The 24,952-nt window shown below is 41.5% G+C and overlaps 2 protein-coding genes across 5 annotated transcripts; both read left to right on the plus strand.

Moving 5' to 3' along the window:
* The first annotated feature begins 1,404 nt into the window (after positions 1–1,404).
* fam107b (family with sequence similarity 107 member B) lies at positions 1,405–20,954 on the plus strand. Of its 4 annotated transcripts, none has more exons than XM_053886596.1 (4): positions 1,405–1,566; positions 15,344–15,515; positions 19,042–19,198; positions 19,300–20,954. In XM_053886596.1, the coding sequence occupies exons 1-4, from the start codon at positions 1,410–1,412 to the stop codon at positions 19,417–19,419; spliced, it is 606 nt and encodes a 201-aa protein (XP_053742571.1). In that variant the 5' UTR covers positions 1,405–1,409; the 3' UTR covers positions 19,420–20,954. The 4 variants fall into 4 exon arrangements, with proteins under 4 accessions (XP_053742571.1, XP_053742572.1, XP_053742573.1 ...); XM_053886597.1 differs by having other exon boundaries at positions 15,377–15,515; XM_053886598.1 differs by lacking the exon at positions 1,405–1,566 and adding an exon at positions 14,571–14,720.
* Positions 20,955–22,730: 1,776 nt separating this feature from the next.
* On the plus strand, positions 22,731–24,913 carry LOC128771436 (glycine cleavage system H protein, mitochondrial-like). Its single transcript, XM_053886885.1, has 5 exons — positions 22,731–22,893; positions 23,062–23,144; positions 23,215–23,278; positions 23,935–24,066; positions 24,489–24,913. Exons 1-5 carry the CDS (start codon positions 22,743–22,745, stop codon positions 24,584–24,586), a joined length of 528 nt encoding a protein of 175 aa, XP_053742860.1. The 5' UTR covers positions 22,731–22,742; the 3' UTR covers positions 24,587–24,913.
* The last annotated feature ends 39 nt before the right edge of the window (positions 24,914–24,952 follow it).

The raw sequence follows: 24,952 nt of genomic DNA on the forward strand, positions 1-24,952 counted from the left end.
AATCTCCACTCTAAGAAACAGTTAATTACCAAATACTGTAGTTCACAGTAAAAATGCAGTCTGTTTATTTGTCTATACTTTATCCTAATGTTGTGGAACTTACATTAATCTGATTGGTTTCCCTGTTTATGTTAACTCGTCTGTATGAGCCTGACTTGGGTGTCTTCCACTTTACATTGTTTACATCCTGCACATCCTGCGTTTCTAAATATGAATGTGGTTGTCAATAATAATTTTCCAGTCTCGTACACCCTACGGAGGAAGACATGATGCTCTTGGTTCTCACTTCCTGTCATGCAGGAAGCAGCTGAGGATGGATCTACTGCTCTGTCTTAAATATTTAGTCGGTGGATGGATAATGTCATGTAGTATATTCAGGGATAACTGGTCAAACATAATGTAATGATGACAGGTATTTAATTTCAAAATATTTCCTTTCAAGGGGAGCTTAAAGAGTATTCTTAATTTGAGCATTTAATATGTGAAAACTGCGTATCTTATTAAGGAGAGAGGCCATCGAATGGACATACTCTCTCCAGTAGGTTCTAGCCCTCCTCCTATTTGGCCTTTTTACCTTTTTGTTTTATTTATTTATTTTAATATGTTGTCATGGTAGCTATATTTACAAACACCATCTTGTAATGATAAAAATTATTGTAATGATAAAACAGCGTTAAGCCCACCTCATGGAGAGAAGGATGGCAGGTTTTCTAAAAATGGTAGACGATAAAACGTCACCAAAGACCCCAGTCACCCGGGATCTACCCTTCTCCACCCTCCGCCATGACAAGCATAAACACATGGTCACTTGCCAGTGTCATCACTTTCATCCCATGTTGTGTGTGTTGCACTGACAGATGCATTATTGTTGTGCATACACACATTATAAACATGTACATATTTATAATTTCTATGTCTTTGTCTTCTTTATTTTAGTTTTTTTTTCCTCATTATATTCTTTTCTACTTCTGTTTATCCTTGTGATTCTGTTTCAATCCAAATGTATGCACAATAATAGCAATAAGTGTTAATAGTCAATATGAGTGTTAGGTCATTCAAATAACATGGAAATAGGAAATAACAAATAAAAACTTACCAAAATCCGAGTAAAATGCTGTGGTTGCTGTATGTTGTATAGCTGCAGCTTCCTTCACTCTAAAATGATTAATTTAAAACGCATTTTATTAATATATTTCATAAAATTAACATATCTATCACGATGTATGTGACCAACACTTGTTAATTTGACAAACCCCCAAAATCGATTTCTTTATTTTGAAATCTGTGCTCGTTCGTGGGCGCGCGCACCCCTCCCAGTGCACGCGGGGCTGCTGAAGAAAGGAGAGGGGGAGGGGTCTTGTCGTGACGTCACACAGCCCGTCCCACCCAAGCTTAAATTTACATTTTCTATGAGTCCCACTCAGTGTGAGGAGCCACAGCAGCCCACCAGAAAGCTCCCACACACACCTCGACCCAGGGAAGTGACCGGGACGCGCGCTGATGTGCTGTCGACCACTTTGCCCCTTCAATTGTTCAGCAACTGGAGTTGGAAAAGTCGACTCGGAGGTAGGTGTGCGCGCGGATCCGCTGAGGGTTTCCCCACTAACAAAAGCGGCACGCTGAGCTGTTGGTGTGCGTCCACGTCGCTACGCGCAGCACTTTCTAGCTTTAAAATACGGCTAAAAGTGATGCACACAAATCAAACTTCAGGAGGAGGAACGTGTCATGTGAACTCTTGCTCCATTGTCTGCTTTTGTTTGTGCGCGTGTCTGTGATTATTACGGGACAGAGACAGGCTCGTGAGCACAGCACGTCCACTTCCATTGACTTGGCTGCTCACTTCTATCAGATTCTTCTGTCTGGGAACGACAATATCATGTTCCTGTAGATGATGATGTTACACCTCCGTCCAGGATACGGATACAGACATCACTTTGGTAAAGCATTATCTTCAAAAATGTCATATGAAACTGAGAAGAATAGTTCTCTGACAAGCCACACATCACTGTCTAAGTGCTTTAGATTGACATAATATGAATCTGTTTATTTCTTTAGTGGTTGAATGTGATATGTGTTTTGTTGGTTTTTGTTTACAATGATTATTTTGGGGTTATAAAGAACTGATAAGCGTGTCACTCACATGACAGTTTCATCATCAGCTATGTCAACAGTACTTTAGTCTGATGTTGTTTTTGAGTATGCTGTGTTTTTGTCTGCAGTTTTTCAGACCCTACAATTCTTATTATGTGTTTAAATATACAGTCATAAATATTGTTTGTTTTAGACATGTTGGGCCATGTGATCTGGCATGTATACTCACTTCTATTATTGTGATCAGCTCTGAAGTCAGCGAGTTGAGGTTCGTTTTCTGACAAGCTGGAACTTGAAGGGAAGTGCGGCATTCAAAATAAGTGTCAACTGACTTCCTGAAATACAGAAACATGCTCATTTCTTCATGATGCTTAAACTCATTTGACTTTTGCTAGTTTTTTATAAATAGATTCCTGTTTGGGAAGTTTTTACATGCACATAGGCTCATTGTTTGTTTTATGAATTGATAGCAATGTCCAACATGTTGCATGAGAAGTTTAACTTTTGTTTTTTCATCGATTGAATGTTCCTCAGAAGCATTTCAGGGTGAATGCAGAAGATGTGAGAGTTACATCAGCTGAAGTCATCAGAACTGGTCTTGGTTCGACACTAATCCGTGTCTGTGTCAACATGCTACTGCATGAAATATTTTTATTAGAAGACAAACAAGGCACTTTTTTTGCGGGAATGAAACTGTGTGGTCTGAAAGCTTAAGAATTGAAGTGTCTGTTTGGGACCCAATCTGGCTCAGACTTTGTGTTTAAAGTTGTTGACTTTAAAGACTGCTGAATCATCCTCTTTTCTACTTAAGAAAATACTTTTGAAAGTGTCTTATGTACTAGGAGAAACAATATAACCGTCTTCACTACTAGTCTTGTTAATATTTCGTATGAAATGGGTGACATTTTTACCACTTAAAAAACTGGAACACCAACACTAGATAAGGAGGATTTTACTTTCATAGTTTCTTTGTTCTCTGTATGGGACTTGTTTTTCACATGCAGCTTTATCAGAGAACATATTTAATAGATGAGCAGTTTCTGAATTCATCATGTGTGAGTAAGGCGGCGTGTGCCACAGCAGTGCGATGGCTGTGTCAGCGTAGCACATGGCTTCAGTCAGAGCCGCCACACTGGCTGTCAACAAGCACACACACCCACAGAAACCATTTGATGATGCATCACGCTTAAACTTTAACTTTCATTTAAACAACTTTAGCTGTGTGTTTTTCTGGGTGGAAGTGAAGCAGCTGCTTTGTAACTAGAAAGTCCAAACATGGACAAGAAAACCCCAGGTGTGTTTAGCCCAGAATTGACATCAGCAGGTGGTATGAATGGATTTCTGCTGTCGAAGTTCTGAGTACTTGTGTAAGTGTGTGTAAAGGGAGGGGAAAGTCTTTCACATATGTTAGTCATTTGGAGGCGAGTTTGCTGAGCGTTTTACATCTGTTTTCTGATCTTTGAACCCCCCCACCCCTTCTGTTTCTCTCACTCTGTCTCACTTGCTGTCCTCAAGAGTCAAAGCTGTCACTGCATGTATGCACTACAATGCTTGTTAGTACACTCTGGGGAGTTTAAAAATGGCTATAAAGTGTCCAAGTTTCCATAATAAACTAGCAATGTTATCACTGGCGGTTCTGGTGTGTCTCTCCAACATATCATTATGGAATGTGAGACTCAACCTGACCTCGAGAAATCAAGGTATTTGGGTCAGAAATGGGTGTGTGTCCAGGAGGGGCACCATATGTGTGCTGACAGTATTCTGTCCGACAGTCGAGCTGGTCCATCTGTGGCCACTGAAATGAAATAGTCAGCAGAATCTGCTGATCCTCGAGGTCTAGTCTACACGAGTCTGTTTTGTGCGTTTCATGACCCTGTTTTTAAGTTGTGAAGTAACGCCTTGGAGCAGATGTGTTTTCATGGACTCGCTCCTCTTTGATGGTGGCAAAATTAGATTTCAGTGCGTAATAAGTGGCATTCCACTCAATTTTTACGACGACTCTGAACACAACCCAGAGTGCAAGTGGAACACGAGTAATGTGTAGCAAGCAATTTAAAGTTTATATACTACCAGCTTGCGATAGCGATTATATTAGTGTACACAAAAATGTCTGCGTTCACAGCAGCTCTGTCTTATTATAATGACATGGGCATTGGACATACAGTAAGAGAAATGGGAGCCAAGAAAACTAACATCACACTGGATTTAAAAGCTTGTAAGAACAGATGATTTTGTCAGATGTAGCCATGGCCCGTATTAAACTTTGACAGAATGTACTGTCGCGCCATGACACCAATCGTGACGACTCTGATATGATCGGTCGTCTGCTTAAGCAGCATTAGCTGACGGCAGCATTAAAAATCAGCAGTTAAGCCACAATGTATCTCAGGTCATTTTCTTTTTTTACTCCTTAAATAGAGTTATAGCTGAAGCTAAACTGCAAGTTTGAATTTGTAGTTAGACGCTGTATCTAAAAAGATTTTCAATATTAATTGAATATAAGGTGTCTACAAGGTACAAAAGTAGTGCTCATAAAATTCTTATCAATTACGTCAGCATTATTTATCCATAAAAAGCCAAAGCATACTTATAGATTTCTAAAATCAAAATATTGTTTAATTTTATATGAACTTGTAAGTTAAAGTGGTGATGGTAAATGTCTGCAACTTCCTAAAAGCAGCTGTTGCAACCTGTACTCTATGTTGCAACCACCTCAGTGAACATTCATAAACCTCTGCCACTATTTCTGTCACGTAAAAGTATTTCAGTCATTGAATTTTTCATGGTCTTATTTCAACAGTCACGCCCATCAAGGCTTATTCAAATATTAAGATGTACTGCAAACAAAGTGATGCAATTGTAGATTCTCCTTGCATTACAAAGGACATATATTTATTCTGCTGCTGCATGACATCGCAAATGGGGTATTGAGTTTCCCTTCAGCTGGAGCGGTATGATCCATACATACAGTAGGTATAGGTCACGTGCGTGCTGGTGTGTCAGTATCCGGCTAAGTCTGACACACAGAAGTGGACAGAAGTGTTTGCTTCTTAATGTTGACCTGTTCATAATGGAGATAAGATAAGGAGGACACACAAAGAGTAAACTGCACAGTCCACACCGACAGGACACTGGCCTTCTCTAAGAATCTCATTGATTTTTCCCGATGTTATGCAGAAGCTTCAATCACAATTAAGTACCATTACTGTACTGACCACTCTGCTGAGTCCTGGTGAATAGATGACACAAGCAAAGAGACTCTCAATCTCCTCCAACATCCAACTGGTTGATTTATTGAGTGACTGAAATTAGAATTGAATTAAGTTCCTTGTAAGGCTGGAGGAAGATGTAGACGGTCTCCTGTTATTTAAGGAACATGCGTGTCAATGTACAATTATTTATACTCAATGGTTTATTTTCAAGACTGATATACATTGTGATACATAGTACCTCCAGGGTTTGCACCACATATAAACTGGTGTGTCGCACCACCACAGCTTCAGTGAGAGCCGACCATCTCTTTTTAAAGATGAAATACCATGTGATCAAACGTATTAAAACGGAGTGGAAACATCGAAACAAAAGGATAATACATAGCGCATCATGGAGGTGGGCATGCTGTGTTATTGGCGGAAAAATCCCCTAAGAAACCTCATCATGACTGATCCGGTCGAACATATGAAGAGACATTTACTTTACGGCCTTTCTGATCGAGGACATACCCAAGAACTTCAACTCTTAGGTTAGACAGGAACTTCAACTTGAGCATTTGACTGAAATTGGGTGCTATTTTTTATTTTAATAATGATTCATACACTGCTCAAATACACTCACATGAATATCTATTATGTAGTAATAAATATTTATATTTTGTACCATTGAAATCCACTTGTCTAAATATTCCTTTCTTTTCTTGGCAAGTGCTGCTGTTCCTGTAGATAACCAGTTCAAATACACCTGTGATGTAAAAACAGTGACATTCAATTGAAACAAAAGACTTCTATTTAGTCTATTTTTGGGCGTCGTTCTCCCTGTCAGCGTGTGAGTGCGAGCCGCTGCCTGTAGATCTCCTTGTTGCCCAAGGTAACAGTTGTTGTTGGGTTTTCTCTACCGGCATGTAAACAAAGGAGACCCCTTAAATCTTTTCCAATGTTATTGACAGCCAATGAGATTTGAGCTGCCAGCTGGGCTCAGCCAGTAGACGGCGGTGAGGGAAGAGGGGGGTGTGAGTCCACAGCATGAGGAGGAAAACAGCGGACGAACACAAAGCTCCCGATCTGAAACCATAACAAAGACCATTCATTTATGACCCCGTCTTCACCCAGACTGAAAGGAATTTTCTGAAGAGAAGATAATTGCGGTTAAGTTTGGGATGAGACGGACATTTTCCCCTCTCTAGGTGTCACTATCGTTTGGTATTCAGTGCATGTGTCGCCCCCTAAATGTTGGTGCACCTGTTAATATCAGGTCCAATCTTAAACATATAGGAACATGTGTCATGGTCAGCTGGGAGTGAGGAGAGACCCGCCTATTGTATATGACTGGCAGGTGCAACCCCAAACTGCACCCCTTCAGCAATTATTCAACACATGTTCAGAAAAGGTCTGACTAAGCACTTCGATTTTACCTTTTAAAGCGAAATGACCACAGTGTTTATCCATATGTGCTGTCACTCAGAGAAGTCACTGTGTCGGCACGTCCGTGCTTTTTGTGCCCAAACTGATAATCGCTTTGCAGGTTCATCACATTCCCACAGTGTGACTCGAAGTGGTGTCACTGCTTTTTCAAACCATCCCATTCATGCGGTAATCTGCCTGGAGCGCACCGCGTGTGCTGACAGAACGGCGTTTAAACAACTTTGCCGAACATGTGAACTGCATGAGAAGCCATTCACCGTTATCAGTCTAATCTGATCTGTGAAGTTGGAAACATATTTTCAGAAAGGAGAAAGTAGCTACGCAAGCTACTCCAAACAACTACTGTTAATAAAATTGTAGTTGATGCTTTCCAACGCACTTCAGATTCTATCTCTAAGGCAAGTTGGCTCAATATTACAACTCACAGTTGTTTTGAATGTGACATAGGTTGAATGACAAGTAGAGCCGAAGTCTGGGTGCACAATATGTTTGGTATAAATTTGCTCCATAGTAGAGATTTGGATTCGTTGACAGACAGTTGACACAGTTGTTTTTTTTCAAAAACATAAAACCTCACGTGATCAAATGTATTAAAATGAAGTGGAAACATCCAAGCAAGCGGACAACGTGTAACTCATTACATAGGTTTTCTGTGAGTTTTTAACGGAAAATTTGGTGAGGCAAACTTTTATTTTCAAACTTGAATCGAACAAGAGCCTGGGTCAAATGTATGCTGAGAACTTGTTGGATCCATCGACAAATTGTTTTGGACTGCAAGTCGCACGAGTCAAAAAATGCATTGTTTATAATGGACTATAACCCACATTTTGGGGGGGAATTTGTTTCTAAAAATCCAAGACAAATTACCGACAACAATAAGGAAAAGGAGGCTGGATAGGTGTACAAGTATGCTAGCATAGCACTTCAATGTTTGGTCTGGTACATGAAGAAATGAACAACAAACTGAATAGGGCTGGTTGATCGGTTAGAACATAACAGGGAGGATGTGGGAGGAATAAAAATAATGTCTATCATCATTTATAATGATGCAGGCTCTCAAACTCTGAAACAATTTAGCCCCAAATTTTTACTGACAGAGGTGAGCCAACTTACTAATTTTCTGCAAGACTCTCTAAGAAACTGAAAAACTGGCGGTAGTTATAATGATCAGGTCTGCAAACTTTTCTGTGGCAACTGCAAAGAAGGAAGGAAATGTTGCATGAAAGAAGGAAACAGAATTTTCCCTTGTGACATCACACAGCACGTCTCCCTCACATGACGCCCCGCATGTATCCTTGTGAGCCTCCAGCATCATGAGTGCACGGCTGTGTTTTATGAACCCTCATGAGCTAGGATTGTAAATTCCCACACCCCCATGTCTCCCTGGTGACATTGCCGTGTTGTGAGAGCCTAGTGGGTGGCGATTCCTTCTATGTACGAAATCGCACAGGAAGCGGACGAATCAGGCCCTAATGCTTGTCAAGGGAATTGTCTTGTTGATGCTCACTTCAATATCAGCAGAAAAACAAGTATTTAAGTATTTGATACCCACTCTGTGGGAAGACTGGCTTGATGGCAGGATTTGTGTGGCCTATACAGAGGCTTGTTTTTGTGTATTTAATAGTCGGCGAATGTTTGGCTGATCGGCTGCTTCTTTCCTTGGTGTTCCCTGGCAGGCCACTTTCTTCCCTGAGGGGTCGCTAGGGGGTCATTTGTGCTCCCATTCGTTCACATTCATACCCTGCCAGCACTCCACTGAAGAGGAATACTGTGGGAATCTGGACTGCTTTTAGTTCTTGCTGTTTTTCAGGACGCTTTTGTTTGTGTCAAAGCTCTTAAAATCTGTAAAGTACGTCACTGTGCTTCCCACTGTTACGTGTCGTCACCGGGGAAGGGGTTTGTAAAGAAGCATGTGCCTTCCAGGCAGGGCAAGTACGGGAAATGAGCTCATTGTCGGTCCAAGACGCCCCCTCCCCTCCAGAGTCCCTGCTTGTCTTTCACTTTTTCTGTCACCCTCTCTGGCACCCCCGACGCTCCTCGTCCATCGCTGTGTTTTAATTAGGGCCTCTCCTGTTTATAGCTGAATGGACGCTTCATTAGCTGGACGGAGAGAAGAGGAAAACCCGGATCTGTCCCGCTTGTAACACACAGGAAGGGGTATAGTGCGTGCGAAGAATGGGCTGTGGGGGTTGCTTTAGGGGTATTGATGACGCAAGTTCCCTTGAGAGGTGGACCTCCCATCTGTGAGTAAACTACAATGTTGTCCAAAAATGAATATAGGAAGTGAGCAGTTTGGTTTACGTGTGTGAGGTGTGTGGCTTATTTGCATTCACATTTAATCGCCATAATGAGAATACACATCCTCTGGTCTACTGTGTTGCTCGCACTTGCTATGAAGGAAATGGTCAGATATTCAAGTGGTTGAGTGGAACACAGCATCAGATTATAAAGACGGGTTTCCGAGTAAATCCGACCCTTTGCACTTAACTGCTGAATCCTGATTGAGTGGGTGTGGCCAGCCATGTGTTCCCAACTGTGACAGTTGACAGACCAAACCCCGCCCTCCTGGATGCCTCACATTGGTCAGATGGTGATGCTGACCCCCAGCTGTTAGATTCATCTTCTCTTCATTTCTAGAAAGCAGCTGGAGAACGACGTCTTTATGACGAACAATTGTGGGTCCTTAATTGTGTTTAAATCTGTCCTTTGGAAAGCTCTCATTCATCCACGTCATCGTGTGAATGGGATTTAAATAAATGGACTTAACAGTTACTTGGTTATGATTTGTGGGTAGAAAATTAATTACCTTTATAGGTGGTCAAGACATTTTAAATATATTTTAATGTTTTACCGGTTCTTGCATGAGTTTGCTCCCGGCACAGGCCTTCTTCTTCTGTCAAAAATAAGAGGTTAGTCGAATACTGTAAAGGAGCATTTATGCCCCCTTCATGTACATAATTGTACTCATCCGTTTCAAACAGTGTTGCTGTCACGTGCTTCCTTTTCTTCTTTACGTTGGCAATGTTGTTCACCAATATATCCACCAGGGGCAGCAGCCCAGACACAAAAGTGAGGCCCTTAAATATATCTCGGCTGGAGGAAGGAGAATTTCTGCCATTGTTCTGTCTTCTTTCTGTCTCATTAGAGCTTTGTATCGGGTAGTAACAGCACTGTTGCTGTTACTACCCGATAGTGGTAGTTGTAGTGGCGTGGTCCTGCTCCGTTAGGTCCATGCCTGTAAGCTTTGTGGAAACATTCAGAAACAACGGCAAAATGAACGCAGAGCACGGACAGAAGGCCCAGTCCATATCCAGATCTGTTTTAATGGGCCTTAAATAGTCCACAAGTGTGCATGTATGTGCCCTGTGATGGGGCACATCTCACCCAAAGTAGCTCTGCTCCCATCATTGTACAAGCAGTAGAAGATGAATAAATGAATAGCTACATTACACATAGATTTTTGTATTTGTTATCCCAAGTTTTTTTTCTGCAAAAACACAGTATAGCGTTTGCTAGCATACATCTTTTTGACTAAATACATGACCTGCACCGACTTTCCACCGATTAAGTGATTATGAGACAGTTTCACCGCTGCTCCATTCCCGCGCAGAATCTCCCCTTACACATTTCACAATTGTTAGCCTTTTGGTAACGAGACTTTTCTGTTGCACTTTTGCACGTTCATGGAAACATCTGTACACTTGTGATGTTCATGGGACATTTCTTTATGATTCATAATTGTGATATGACTGTTATGTTTTGTCATTACTGTTGCAGTGTATGACACTACCATCTGCAAGGTGGTTTCCCCTCTGATGCTTCAATATACAAGTCATATTCCAGCTATCTTGTGTTTCTGGATCTGGGTTAGCTTTCACCTAACTTTCCTTTTATCATCATATTTGTCATCTTTCTGGAACATGTTTTGATCCATTCACTGACTGAATATGGTGGGCCTCTAAAGTAGTGTAAACTACAGACATTAGAACTGTCCTTCATTTGCTGTCTTGAGAAGTGGCAAACTGACTGTCAGTGGTGACTATTGGATGATATTTCTTTCTACACATTGAGTTTTCATCCTTGGTTGTCTAATCGGTGCAGTCTGTCAGGGGCCTGTGATTCTCAGCATCAGCTATTTCCACTTCCTGAATGCTGTGTCACCATAGCTAAGTAGGCGCGCTGGCGGGTCTCCATGACGACGATGGGAAAGTGACGACTGAATGAAAAAAAATTGAGAAATGTGTTCGTGGCAACGTGCCCAAAATAATCACTTCAGCTAATTCAACCTGCGACTGCACAATCACACACTCACACACGTATGCAGTATTCCATTATTAATGACAAAGGAACATCTTGCGCACCAATGTTTTCCTTAGACAAGAAAGTTTGAACTAGAAATTTTGATGTTGTTAGTTCACTCCAACTTTATTGACTCTTTTCTTGCAGAAAAGAGCATCATTAGCAGACAGATTATGTTTTTGTGCGTCTGTGTGGTTTGTAATATGACTGTGTTCCCCAAAACTCTAAACAATCTGCTTTCTGGTTTCCTGGAAAACCTGCACACATTGAAGCCAATAGCCTGTTGCAATTGTACTTGTGAGGAAATGTTGACGCAGTTATTCAGCTCTTGTCTTGAAATGAAGAACGATAAAGCCGTAATATTTTAGGAGTTTTTTTTTCTTTGTTTGTTGTCTGGCATTGCCACGCAACTTAGTCTAAAAAGGTGTAAAGTAGTAAAACTAGATGGCAATTTTATTGCTGTATTTTTTCATGGAATACTGTTGAGGGTACAAATCACATGCTACTGTTGGGGGTGGAGTTTGCCCATCATTCAAATATTATATAGGTCAACGGTTTGCAAGGTGTGGAGAGGGAAGCTGATCGACGGCTGGATAGTGCAACTGCTTGAAACTGCTGAAAAACTTTGGTGAAAAGAAAGTCCAAATGGATTGGGACCACACTGTTCACCGTGAGCTGGCGCAGAAGGAGCAGACCTTCCTCACCTTATGGATCTGTGAGATCAATCCTTTATTTGTCGTTTGACTTAGAATACTATGCCAATTGTTTGCCTTCTTCATAGATTCTATTTTATGGTTTACCTGCCTGGAGTGAGCCGAGGGTTTTGGGGACGAGAGCGAGCACATTGTTTGGAGGTTAAGTTTGTGTTAGCAGTTGTGAATGTCAGGAACACAATGTGTATTTGGAGGGTTTTCAACTATAATCCACTTAATATGATATCAAATCACGATGTGTGTTTTCTTTCACGTGCTGGAGTGAAGTAGAATAGTTTTCGAACTCCATGATGTGTTGACGCATGACGTTATAAGTCGTGCCATCTTTTGCTTCTCCCTGTGTCAGAAATACACTGCCTGGCCAAAATAAAGTGGCCACCTGGATCCTGGATCTGGGGTTGCTGCAGTTGGTCAGGTCTAGGTTCAGCAACATCATGTGCTCAAAGAATGAGGTCAGCTGACTACCTGAATATACTGAATGACCAGGTGATTCCATCAATGGATTTTTTTTTCCCCTGATGGCACGGGCATATTCCAAGATGACAATGCCAGGATTCATCGGGCTGAACTTGTGAAAGACTGGTTCAGGGAGCATGAGACATCATTTTCACACATGGATTGGCCACCACAGAGTCCAGACCTGAACCCCATTGAGAATCTTTGGGATGTGCTGGAGAAGGCTTTCAGACTCTCCCATCATCGAGGCAAGATCTTGGTGAAAAATGAATGCAACACTGGATGGAAATAAATCTTGTGACATTGCAGAAGCTTATCGAAACAATGCCACAGCTAATGTGTGCTGGAACCAAAGCTAAAGGCGGTCCAACAAAATATTAGAGTGTATGACCCTTTTTTTGGTGGCAACCTTTTTTGTTTTGGCCAGGCAGTGTAGTTTTTAGTGGCAGAACTTAGTCTCACAGCCAGATGATTGAAATGCCTCTCTGGCTGTCGGAGCTCACCTGTAAACTAAATCACATCCCCATCTTTTTGCGATCCAAAGTTTACCAGCGGCTTTTAAACAGAACCAGAACAGACTTGGAATGAAACAGGGAGAGCCTGGAGTGATGGGACCTAAACTGGGCTCCAGTTTGAGGTTGTAGAACCCGTTTGAACTCCCTATGTCACTTCCCCTCTCCCTTGGGGCACGGAGGAAGTAGGAGCATATGTGTTGACTAACGGACACTTTTGACAACACTACCAGCCTTTGAGTTCCTCGACCCCCCCAGGACTGGCAAGAACAAGAACCACCTTTGATGTAGCCAGCATGTCTGTGTTTGCACGCAGGCTGTTGCCTCACCTCTACTGTCGCAGGATGTGTGACCTATTTCAAGTGAATCACTATTAATATATCTCAGGTTTCCACTTGGCAGGTGGAATAATATGTTTTTGTGCTTTTGGAGTGATGTTTTTTTGTTTGTTTGTTCTTTAATCTCATTTTTTAAAGATGATAAATCTGAGATTAAGTGGGATTATGTCGGACGTATTCTTGTCAACAACAGTGTCAAAGTGTTAAATCCTGATGTGGAATTGATCTCTTTGTTCTGCGGTCCACGCGCTGCGTGTTTATCTGAGCGCTCTTTGTTATGTAATTTACCTACAAGTCTGTCGGCCTCTAGTGGCGGTTGCTGCTCACTGCAGCAGGAGAGGTTGTTTTGATTTTGAGGACACCCCCACCCCCCGTCATCGCCACCACCTTTTGTTTCAAGCACGTGTTGTGTCACGCTTGTTTCTGTGGTCACTGAGTGATGCGGCTGAAAATACGTTTTTCCGAGGTTCCCGGGAGAACAAAATAGAAAATGGAGATAATGGTTTGTCGCTAGTTATGAGGGAAATTAACTGCTTTTGTGATCCTGTCTAATATTGATTTTAAAGAACGTTTGACTGTGCCAATGTTGAGTCTGGAAATCGATTTTTTTTACACATAACATAACATATATATTAAAGCATATATAGTTAAACGTTTTTTATTGTATCTTAAATTGTACAATATGTAAATATTGTTGAACTACTTAGATTTGTGAGGGTTTTACTTTTTGTTTTCTTGTCACTGAGCTGACTTGTGTCGTTATTTTTTATTTTTATTTATTTTATACTTTTTGACTAGTGTTGAGTCAATGTGAGTATATGTTTTTGTGCAGTTGACTTCTCTTGTTGCAAATTGTTTCCAATCTTCCATGAACTTTATCTTTTCTTATTGTGTTGCTCTATATCCTCTGTTTTCTCTTGTTCTTTCATGATTCATCAAGCCCTTTTGTGCCTCTTTTTATGAATTTTTATCCTTAACAAATATTTCTCTGTTGTTTGCCTTGTTGTTTAAATATGACATTAAAATGTGGACTTTCTAGTTGATTATTTTCTCCAACTGTGGTACCAATAAAGGATATCTAGTCTAATTGAATCTAATTTAATTTAATTCACTGTTGAAAATTGCCTCATATTTACTGTGAAAAACAATATTATGTCTACATGCTGCTGTGTCAACCCAAATTGTGGGAAGAGTTTAGAACGTTATACTGGCCTAGACCTTACGCTAGATTTCCCGTTTCTTGTTTTTCTTCCTTTTTGGCTCTAATTTTCAGCTGTTTCTAAACAACGGATTGATATCCAGTCTTCTTTTTGTACATTATTACTTACCTATAAGTCAACTATATCCATAAATGTTTGCAAAGAAAGACTAGTAATCCTCTTATCCAGCCAAATCCCTGACACGCAACTTGACTCTGTTTATTATTTATTAAAAGGGGTTATTTTTGTTATTGAGGTGGAGTCAGTTAGAGGTGGGAGGGGGCAGAGTCAGCGCACGTAAGCAGAGCTATAAAACAGACTTTGAACTCACAGCAGCTCAGAAGCGAAGACTTCTGTGCTCAGGCAACATCCGACACTCGGTTGTACAGTAGTACTTTTCTGGAGGGAAGCATATTAAGAAACAGAGCAGCGATGGCTACCATGTTCAGATACCCGGTCTTTCCTCATCTGCAGGGTGAGTCCATGCAGCACTTAGTGATGTAGACGCATGTTTGTCTGTGAGTACTTGTATATACAGGTAGTTGTATATTGACTTTTTACATGTTTACATTGGTATTAAAGTTGTATATGGTTGTTTTTCAAGGATTACAGGGTGAAGTATGTTTACTTTTCTTTGTCACAGTGGCTGGAAAAAGAAGCTATTTTTGTGCATCAATACATGAGAGTTGTTCAGTAGACAACACCTGGGCACAGTCATTGTTTGTTTTGTATATTCTTAAAATATGTTTTGGTCATCTCAGTGTGGATATCTCTGATCAAACAGGTCCATATTTGACTCTTAAGTTAAGATGATTGATGAGATAACATCTTCATTTTGACTGCAATTAGCTTAGATTCACTCATTGGCACGGGATGTTCTTTTTTCATTCGTCGTGGAACAATTATGTAACTCCAGCGCCGAGCCCACTCATCGCTGTTCAATAACTTTGTGCCAGACCATCATGCTGCCGCTCATCAATGAAGTGGCAGTGATGTAAACTTAAAACCGCCCCTGAAGTAAAGTCATCCCTAACTGGGGGATAACTTCATTCACGTGTTCCAGATGTTTGACTCAGTGTCTTGTTTCTGTTGGAGCAGATCCTTGTGACCCTGGTCTGGTGCTCTCTCCAGGGAGGAGCGTCATGGCAGAGCCGGACTATCTGGAGGGAGACTGCGATGAGCTCATCAAACCCAAGAAGCTGATCAACCCGGTCAAGAATTCCCGGAACCATCAGGACCTGCACCGAGAGCTGCTCATGAACCAGAGGAGGTCAGGAGGCTTTTTCTTTTAAACTCGATCTGAGTGAAAGCAGTGCGCAACTTCAGGTGGATGGAAAGAATTGCTGCTATAACACTCCAGATCTACTAAGTTACCATTGGAACTCCGGTAAAAGTAACTTTGTGAAGATTTGATCTGGAATAATCTCTGCAGACGTCAACTCAGTTCGCCATCAGCAGTGTGGTATAAAGCTCAGGATGTAAAACATTCACACAAGCTCTCATACAAACCTGCAAATGCGTTTGTGGGTCAATAATTTGTTATGGAAATGTCCTGCAGATGAAGTTGGTGGTGGCCGCGGTGGGGGCTGAGCTGTGGGGCAGTGATGGGCGGAGTGGGTGGGTCATCACTCAAGTAGGGAGACAGAAAGGCAATGCAATTTGGGGAAGCTTTTTGTTCCTCAAAAATAAAGTTCAATAACTAATAAAATATTGGCTTTATTTATTTGTGTGCCGTAAATGCAAATTGATTACCACATAATGTTTTTATCCATTTTTATTATCTTCTGCTCATTTCTTCATTATCATAATTATTTTTTTTACCTTTTTAAAAAATGGCTTAAAGACCACATATTCTTTTCAGAAATTACACAATTTAAATGTACAATGTGTGATTAAAATGGAATTGTGTTAATAATGATATATACAAAACAAGAAAATGACAATCCTGTTTTTTAAATAATCATTATCAATAATAGTCAGAATAAAATGACAAGTGCATGGGAAGAAAGAAGCGCCAGTTTCTGTAAAACACTGTTATTATGCTTATTATTGTTGTTTCACAGTTCTAGTATGTCTCTTATTTAGCAGACAGCTGCTCCCCAAAGATCAGCAGTAAGCCATGATCTTGTCTGCATTTAGAACTTTGTATTAAAGAGCTTAAACATCAGCTTTGAATTGCTCTTTATGAAGTATTCACTTAAGGAGATTATTTATGATTTGATAATACTGTCTGCCTTTTCCTTTGAATTAAAAAAAGTCACTCGACAATATTAACTTATGTAAACAAAGATTATTTTTTCCTTAAAAAGAATGTTGTTGGCATTCATTTCTGAATTTACTTTGAATTTTAAACATGTATCCCTGCCAAATATTCGAAGATGATTTACCCACCCGCCTTTTTTTAAAAAAGAATCAATAAAAATATCCTTCAGCTTCAACTCTGGTTTAGGGGTTGAGAGGTTCCTGAGTCAGAGTGCAGGTTACATTTCTGCTCTCCTCACAAACATGGAAAACCTCCAAAGAAAGGTGTACAGGTGACCCCCCTCTAAGACGCGGGGACCATAACCAAAGGTGCTATTCTGGTCATGAGCTTCTCTCTTGGTGCCTCTGTCGCGGCAGATGAGCAGTGTTGTGCCTGCCTGGCCTCTGATCAGCCTTTTGACACCGAACGTGTTCATTGTCTCCGACCGACCGGAGCCTCGACCCCCTTTGTGCCGCGGCTATAAATAGCTGGACAAACATGCAGACGCTGACACCCGTTACATCACAGCCGAGATGCTCTCTGCAGGTCAGTCTTTTCAGCGATGGACACTTAAATGAATTATGGAGGAGCTGATGCACATAACAGGAAGGACATATAATAAAATAAAGTGTGGGCTTAGAACTCACAAGGACGTCTAGACGCTGGATATTGCCAGTCCAGCAGGAGATCCTGTGTGTTTGATGGAGCTTGTTAGCAGAGGGATTTTTGTGTCTTGCTCTGTGCATAGTGGATTAGTCACGATGATGAGTGAGAGGAGGGAGGGAGGGAGGGATGCATGGCGCGATGGATGTATAAAAAAAAAGAAAGCAGTTATGTAATCGAGATTACAAAACACTTTGTTGCCGAGAGCCTTTCTCTGCCTTTCTGCTACCTTCACCGGAGCGTCCTACACAAACTCATGTGCAGAGGAATTTGAGAAATTCAGCCGCTTAACAAGGTGAGGTGCGAGAACAGAGGGAGGTTCTAGTCTGTGGGAGCTACTCGCCGCCTGCTGCGGGGAGGGTTGTGTAAACAGCATACAGACGCAGGCACGTCTTTTACAACCTGCCTGGAGACCTTCGCCGTCTCTCTCCCGCTCCTGACCCTCCCTTCTGCTGGTGCCTCCAAGAGACCTTGTGGGGCTTCTTATGAGGACGTTATGTAATCGGCACCATTAAATAATGTATGTAATTACGAGCTGCTTGTGTCAGGTGGGCACATTGTGTGGCGCCAACACAAACCGCTGACTAATGGAGAGTCAAATTCCTCATTATCTCGTCTTCAAGAGGAAAAGTGTTGGAGAAATCGCTGCTTCACACTCATCCGCTGTTTAAGTGACGAAGGGCAAATACTCTGGAGTGAAGTTAAACTATTGAAATGGAAACACGGTTGGATTTTGAAACTTCATACCTGTTAAACTAAGTCTGCACAATATACTTCTAAAGAGCTGCATTGTTATGGTACAAATGTATAAGCGTAGCCAGTATATAGTTTCGAATGTCGATGTAGACACCTTAAAATATCACAATATCACAATCAAGTATTGCAATATTTCAGTAAAAATATTTAAAAATGAGAAGCTCACGATTAAACTATACCATCCTAGTCTTAGTCTTGTAAATACTACTGCCTTTGAATAAAAAAAGAAGCCACTGGAACAACTGTAAAATGATTTGAGTTCCATAACCTATGATATATATGAGGAAACACTATGATTTATACTTGTCTTCTAGTTCCCTTCTAGTTCAAAAGTGTATTTGTATCCGATGCAAACATTGTTTTTCATGTTGAAAAAAAGAATTGGTTCCAGTCAGTTGTACAAGGAACATCCCTGCAAATGTTGGCAGCATCGACTTGTTTTTTTTTGTTTTCAGACTCTCTATATGAGTTCAAATGCAGTTAACAGTTTATTAGGTTACTGTGAGCGATTGTAGACGTGATCCACTGCTTCACTCACTTTCACTCTACAGCAGTCTATAAATCCTTTTTTCTCAGTTTGAACCTTTCCTCTGCCTTTTCTACTCCCATCCCAATTGGATTAACTTCTCCTAATCTCAAACCTCATCCTCAGCTCCCACCCTTCTGGAGTTTTGGAGGGGTTCTTCCATTACATAACATGTTCTGTCGTCCTTCTCCTCGCAAGACACTCTGCAGTAATATGTGCCTGTCCTCTGGAGTTTCGTGGGTTGTGTAATTCTTCTCATTATATCATGATTTCATGTGTGAGGTCATCGATTTTGGGGAATATATTGCAGATCATTTCAGGAATCTTGAGGCAGGATGGTTTGGACGAAAAGCAGATTTCTTTCCCCAGTAGGTTTCAGAATTGGCAGGCGCTATGTGAGCAGATGTCCAATTGGCTCATTTTCCGCTGTTTCTGAACAAGATTGACGGTTTTAATCCAGTTCAGGATAATCTGGAAGCGGGTCGCATTCATCATCATCCGTTACACAATGTTGATATGGCAGTGTGTGCAGCTCCGAGTGATGTTGTTATGTAACCCGCGTCCCTATGTTAGATGGGCTGCTAACATGCCGGTTAATTCTCTCCGCAGGGGTCTGGCTCCTCAGAACAAACCAGAGCTCCAGAAGGTTCTGGAGAAGAGGAAGCGGGAGCAGATCCTGAAGGCTCAGAAGGAGGAGCAGGAGGCGCACAAGAAGAGGAGCGACCTGGAGATCGAGCTCATGAAGAGGCAACAGAAGCTGGAGCAGGTGAGTCGGAGAGTCAAACATATATATATATATATATATATATATATATATATATATATATATGAAAGCAGCATTGACATTCATTCTCATGTCTGTTGCAGCTGGAGCTGGAGAGCCAGAAGATTGAGGAGGAGCAGGAGAACACCCCAGAGTTCGTGAAGATGAAAGGCAACCTGCGTCGGACCAAGCAGGAGACAGGCGGGGAGGAGAGGAGCACCTAGTCACCAGCAGGGGGTCCGATGTCAGCGAGCGAGCGCGTGTTGTGGCTGCCCGACCGTGGTCCGAGATGAACTCCCTGGCTTTTTTTCCACCTCAGTTGTTCCTTCCTGCAGTGAGGAGAGAGAGACTTTACAGACTTAAAGACCCCCCTCTGTCTGCCTGCCACGGACCGCCAGTGCTCATCTCCGCTCCTCACACCCGCCCAGCACCACACTGCACACGAGGGTCCGAACGCCCTTGCAAGATCAGGGCCACGACGAGCTTCCAATGAGCTCTGGAGACGTAACCAAACAGGAGTTGCACCCCATCCTCTCTCTGTTGTATCCCACCCCATTTCTCTTCCCGTTCTCTGTGTTGTCATTGTTTTGTCTCTGTGTTTTCATCTCCAGAACCAAACACTGGATGGACTCTTGAAGCTGTATCATATAGAAGCCAAACAAATGTGGTTTTATTATTTATGTTTGTAGCTCAGACATAGGAGGAACGCTCTCAGTCGCTCTGTACTTTAGTTCAGCTATATAGTTTATCAAGCCACGACAGGACAAAGGGAGGACGAGTTTGGATGCTTCTTATTTTTTTTCTCTCATCATGCCATTCCCTCACATTTCTGGAGCCACTGCAAGACTCTCAGGCGTGAGAGTGACCTTGTTTATAAACCCTGGTGTTTTGTATGAGTAAAGTGTTACTGAATAAATCCTTTTTTTCTGTGAGGTGGTTCATTGAAAACGACAAAAATGTGAGATGTCTGTCGCTAAATGTGTTTCTCTTCACTGGCATTTATTGTCCATAACACAGTTTAATTTAATGGTCAATGAGTGCATTTTAATAGTTTTCTGATGGAAATCCACTAACTCAATTGGCCTCGCTGGACTTCATTTGTGATATATCTTTTTTTTCACTTATCTTTAATTTTATTTGAATAGAAAGATTTAAAATAAAAATCAATCCTGTGTCTTCCAGATACAGAATCTTGTAAATAAACTTTCATTTAATGTTTCTGTTTGTCGTTTTATGTATTATTTCTGTTGTGGGTTTGTGCCAAACTAACGTTTCGGAAAACAAAAGGCAAAATCTTTTTTGACAAGTGTTGACAATCAAAAGAATAAAGGAATGTTTGGGGTCAAACAGAGGTGAAGAGGAGGATGAAGGCAGGGTGCAGAAGAGCAAGTTTCAGTTACAGGGAGGTTAGAAGTCACTGTGACTAACAGACAGGAAACGTTAGGGGGCTTTTAATGGGAGTGACTTGTAGGGCAAGACAAGGAATGACTATATTTGAGGGGTACTCATGTAGAGACGTTTGGAGAAAGATGGTTAGTACATGAGGACGGTGGAGACAATGTTGGGTGAGGAATTCTATAGATGGAGGTAACAGGAAAAGAGGATGAAAACCAGCGAGGGTATAGTGGCAAGTGAGGCAACTGTTGATGGATTCAAAACATGCGTGTGGTCTCCAGCACATAAAACACGCGGATATTTAGTCATATCAAAAGATGATTTTTGTTCTTATAAATAAAAAAGTCTGGTTTTACGCAAATAATTTGTGTTGTTTGGATCAATTATTTATGTCTGTCATTCATAAAAAAAAACTCCTTGCCCTAATTTTAATATGAAATATGAAACTGTTCTTCTAGCGTTTTAACGATGTATCGAATAATAGAAAGATGAACATAAAACAAAGAAGCACCTTATCAATTGATAATAAATTATTAATGCAAAAGTCCTGAGTGATTCTTAAATTACTTTAGCGGTTGCCAAGTGTGCTCCTAAAAAATACTCTGGACTCATGTGATATCTTCAATTGACAGACTGAAATAGTATTTGATAAAGAAAATGGGACGTGTTTCCCAAGCACTTTTTTATGTAAACTATGAACTGTAACACACCGTGTGACACCGAAACCAATATTATATATAAAATAATTCGACTCGACCGGAATAAGGTGGTTTGCTCTCTCCGGGTCGGTGGAGAGTTCTTGCCCCAAGTGGTGGAGTTTAAGTATCTCGAGGTCTTGTTTTCGAGTGAGGGAAAAGGGGACCGTGAGATTGATAGACAGGTTGGTGCAGCGGCAGCAGTGATGAGGGAGGATGAGGTGAAGAGGGAGCTGAGTCACAAGACGAAGCTCTGGATTTACCGATCGATCTACGTTCCCACTCTCACCTATGGTCACGAGCTTTGGGTAATGACCGAAAGGATGAGATCGCGGATACAAGCGGCTGAGATGAGTTTCCTCCACAGGGTGTCTGGGCGCACCCTTAGAGATAGGGTGAGGAGTTCGGTCATCCGAGAGGAGCTCGGGGTGGAGCCGCTGCTCCTCCACATCCAGAGGAACCAGCTGAGGTGGCTCGGGCATCTGATCCGGATGCCCCCTGGACGCCTCCCTGGGGGGGTGTTCCGGGCATGTCCTACCGGGAGGAGACCCCGGGGAAGACCCAGGAGTCGCTGGGGAGATTATGTCTCCGGTCTGGCCTGGGAACGCCTCGGGATCCCCCGGGAAGAGCTGGAGGAGGTTTGTGCAGATCGGGAAGTTTGGGCTTCCTTGCTCAGAATGCTGCCTCCGCGACCCGACCCCGGATAAGCAGCAGCAGAAGAAGGTGAAGGTGAAGGTGAAAATAATTCGAAAGGAGTCGAAATTCAAAGTACTAATTTCCTCATATTGTGATATGTACTGTAGCTGTTTCTCACTGCCACAGTGTCCATCACCTTTCAACTAGAATGTGGTTACCGCCAAAGGCTCATGAATCATCGCATCTAATCTCTCACAGGACCAAAATGAGTGAATAATTTGTTGACACGTCAATCATATTTCCACTGTTAGCACATTATCGTAGGTCTTCAGGTTAATTGCCACACAGTATACACTTTTCCTGACCATTTATGGATGTTTTAATTCATGTTCATGATATAGATTGTTGTTTTTTATCTTTGCTCATTCAACTTTGACCACAGGAACTAGAGCAAAGACTGCGAACTTTAAGATAAGATTAAACAGAAGTGTTACATTTCCCTGTAAGGAAATTCAGTCAAAAGAAAAAGCATGAGCGCAACTGAAAAAGCAGGTCATAAAAAACATGTTACATCATCATACAGATAAAAGGCCATTGCATTTCCTATCGTTAATATTTATTATCGTACTTAATATACAACCGACGGTTTCTTTTTTGCCATTTATGGCATGATTGATGAAAATATGTATACACAGGGAAATATAATTTTCAATCAAAAATGTTTTTGAAAAGGTGATCGTTATCATATCCGTCCATCAGGTGGCGTGAACGTGCATTTATGACGGTGAGTCAGCTGACATTGACTGAAGAGAAGAAGAACAATGGCCGCCTGTGGTCTACTGCGCTGCATGACTTCTAACTTTTCTACTGTTTTGCCCCTCATAAGTCGCTCAGTCCCACGTATCTCGTCGCGGCTGGGTCCACATCCATATTTGAGAAGAACTTTAGCAACATCTTGTAGATTTTCAGCAGGTATATATCCTTGTTTTATTGTGTTTAAATAATGCTTGTAAGCTAACGGGGCAGGCTAGTTAGAGGGCACCAAAGCTGCTGCCTGTTTTTCCGAATTCAGTAGTGAAAATAGAAAACGTAACAGCAGTGTCGTTTTGTGTCCTAAGTAACCTTTGTTCTTCCTTGTAGCTCTTAAATTCACGGATAAGCACGAATGGGTCCGAGTAGAAGATGATGGACTGGGGACAGTTGGCATCAGCAACTTTGCACAAGTAAACAGCGACGTTCGCGTGGTGATGCGCGTCTCCCGCTGACCTTTCACCTCTTCTCCGGTTCTTCTAGGAGGCTCTGGGAGACGTGGTCTACTGTGGACTTCCAGAGGTGGGGACACAGCTGGCTCAGCAAGGTAACGGTGTCATTCCAACAGGGAGCTTCTCAGCAGAGGGATCTGTTGGCCTCTTAGATCATAGTTGGATGTCAATCTTTTTGTTTTGTCACTATTTAGTGTGTTTCTTCATGTAACCTTTAAAAAAAAAAACATTCAGTATTATATCACTAAAAACTTGTAACGTATTGCATAATAGAATTAAAGAAAGGTGAAGAGCAATGTCAACATATTATAAGTAGTAATATGTCGACATCAATGTTTCACAGAACAAAACTGGAATTCTTGGTTAGGTGGAGTTGTTAAACAGCGACGCAGCTTAACATGGAAATAACCTCTTCATACATGCAGTAGATGAAGTGTCTACTAAAAAACTCAGGCCCTTGATCAGTTGCTTTCTGGGCCTGCAGTAGTGGAAGAGTTCATCTCTGTGAAATGGGAGTGAGAGTTCAGATGTAACGTCCTATAACACATCAAAAGAGGAGAAGCTGTGATAGCAACTTTGATCATTGGACTGGGCGAGCATTGTGTGGCGGTAACAGGTCTTCTACCTTTTTGTTAGGTCCTCTCTAGAATGCACAGACCATCCAATCAACTTATGTTTTAACTTGTGAAAGACGTCCAAGTGTTTCCCCATTGTCCCTGGATTAATCCCTGTCATGTTTTTTCCCATCCAGATGAGTTCGGAGCTCTAGAAAGCGTGAAGGCAGCCAGCGAGCTGTACTCGCCTCTCACAGGAGAAGTTGTAGAAATCAACACACTCCTGGAGGACAAACCTGGTCTGGTCAACAAGTCCTGCTACAAAGATGGTGAGACTGGTTAAGTTTGGCGCCATTTCTTTGACGAGAGAAACACACCTCCTTTAGATTATTATTATTCTCTTCTCATTTATTACCCTGCTGTACCTGAGTCACTCCACCTGAGTTGTATAAATATATATATATATATATATATATATATATATATATATATATATATATATACTTGTTTTTCCTCAAAATAAGTTTTGTGACTACTGAATAATGATACAAATCAATACCCTGTGTAGCAACATGTCACTTCAGTTTTTCAGTGAAAGTGTAATAAAACATTTGCGACTTATACATTGAATTGCTGCCATCTAGTGGGCAACCAAGGACGTTAACGAAAATAAATTATCTCTAACGTCATCGGCAACTTCCAATTTCACTGTACAGTGTTACACTTTATTTACTTACTGTCCTCCTCGCAGGTTGGTTAATGAAGATGACCATTGCTAATCCCGCTGAGCTCGACTCGCTCATGGACGAAGCTGCATACGAGAGATACATCCGCTCCATCGAGGACTAACTTTGCCGCCCCAGACCTTTACTCTCCATCGCCTCTACAAAAGTGTCTGCCGCGATAAGCCACGAGAAAACTCAGCAGGCGGACCAGAAATAGAACTGTGAATTTTGAAAACCCCTCGACTACTGGACAAAACCAAGAAAATAAGTCACTGGCCTCTTCTTGTGGAGATCCAGGTCACTGACTCGTTCCTCAGTATTTTAGTTGGTACGAAAAAAAAAAAAAGTCGGTTAGATTTGCACTTTGTTTTTGATGGCATGATTGATGTTGGTCAATACTGCATGTGTGACATTTGCACTGCAGACAAAGGTCAATAAACATCTGAAAATATTGTGCCTTTCTTGTCTTTAATTCTCTTCACTTGCTGCA

The sequence above is a fragment of the Synchiropus splendidus genome, chromosome 14 (assembly GCF_027744825.2).
Source record: "Synchiropus splendidus isolate RoL2022-P1 chromosome 14, RoL_Sspl_1.0, whole genome shotgun sequence".
Classification (NCBI taxonomy): Eukaryota; Metazoa; Chordata; class Actinopteri; order Syngnathiformes; family Callionymidae; genus Synchiropus; species Synchiropus splendidus.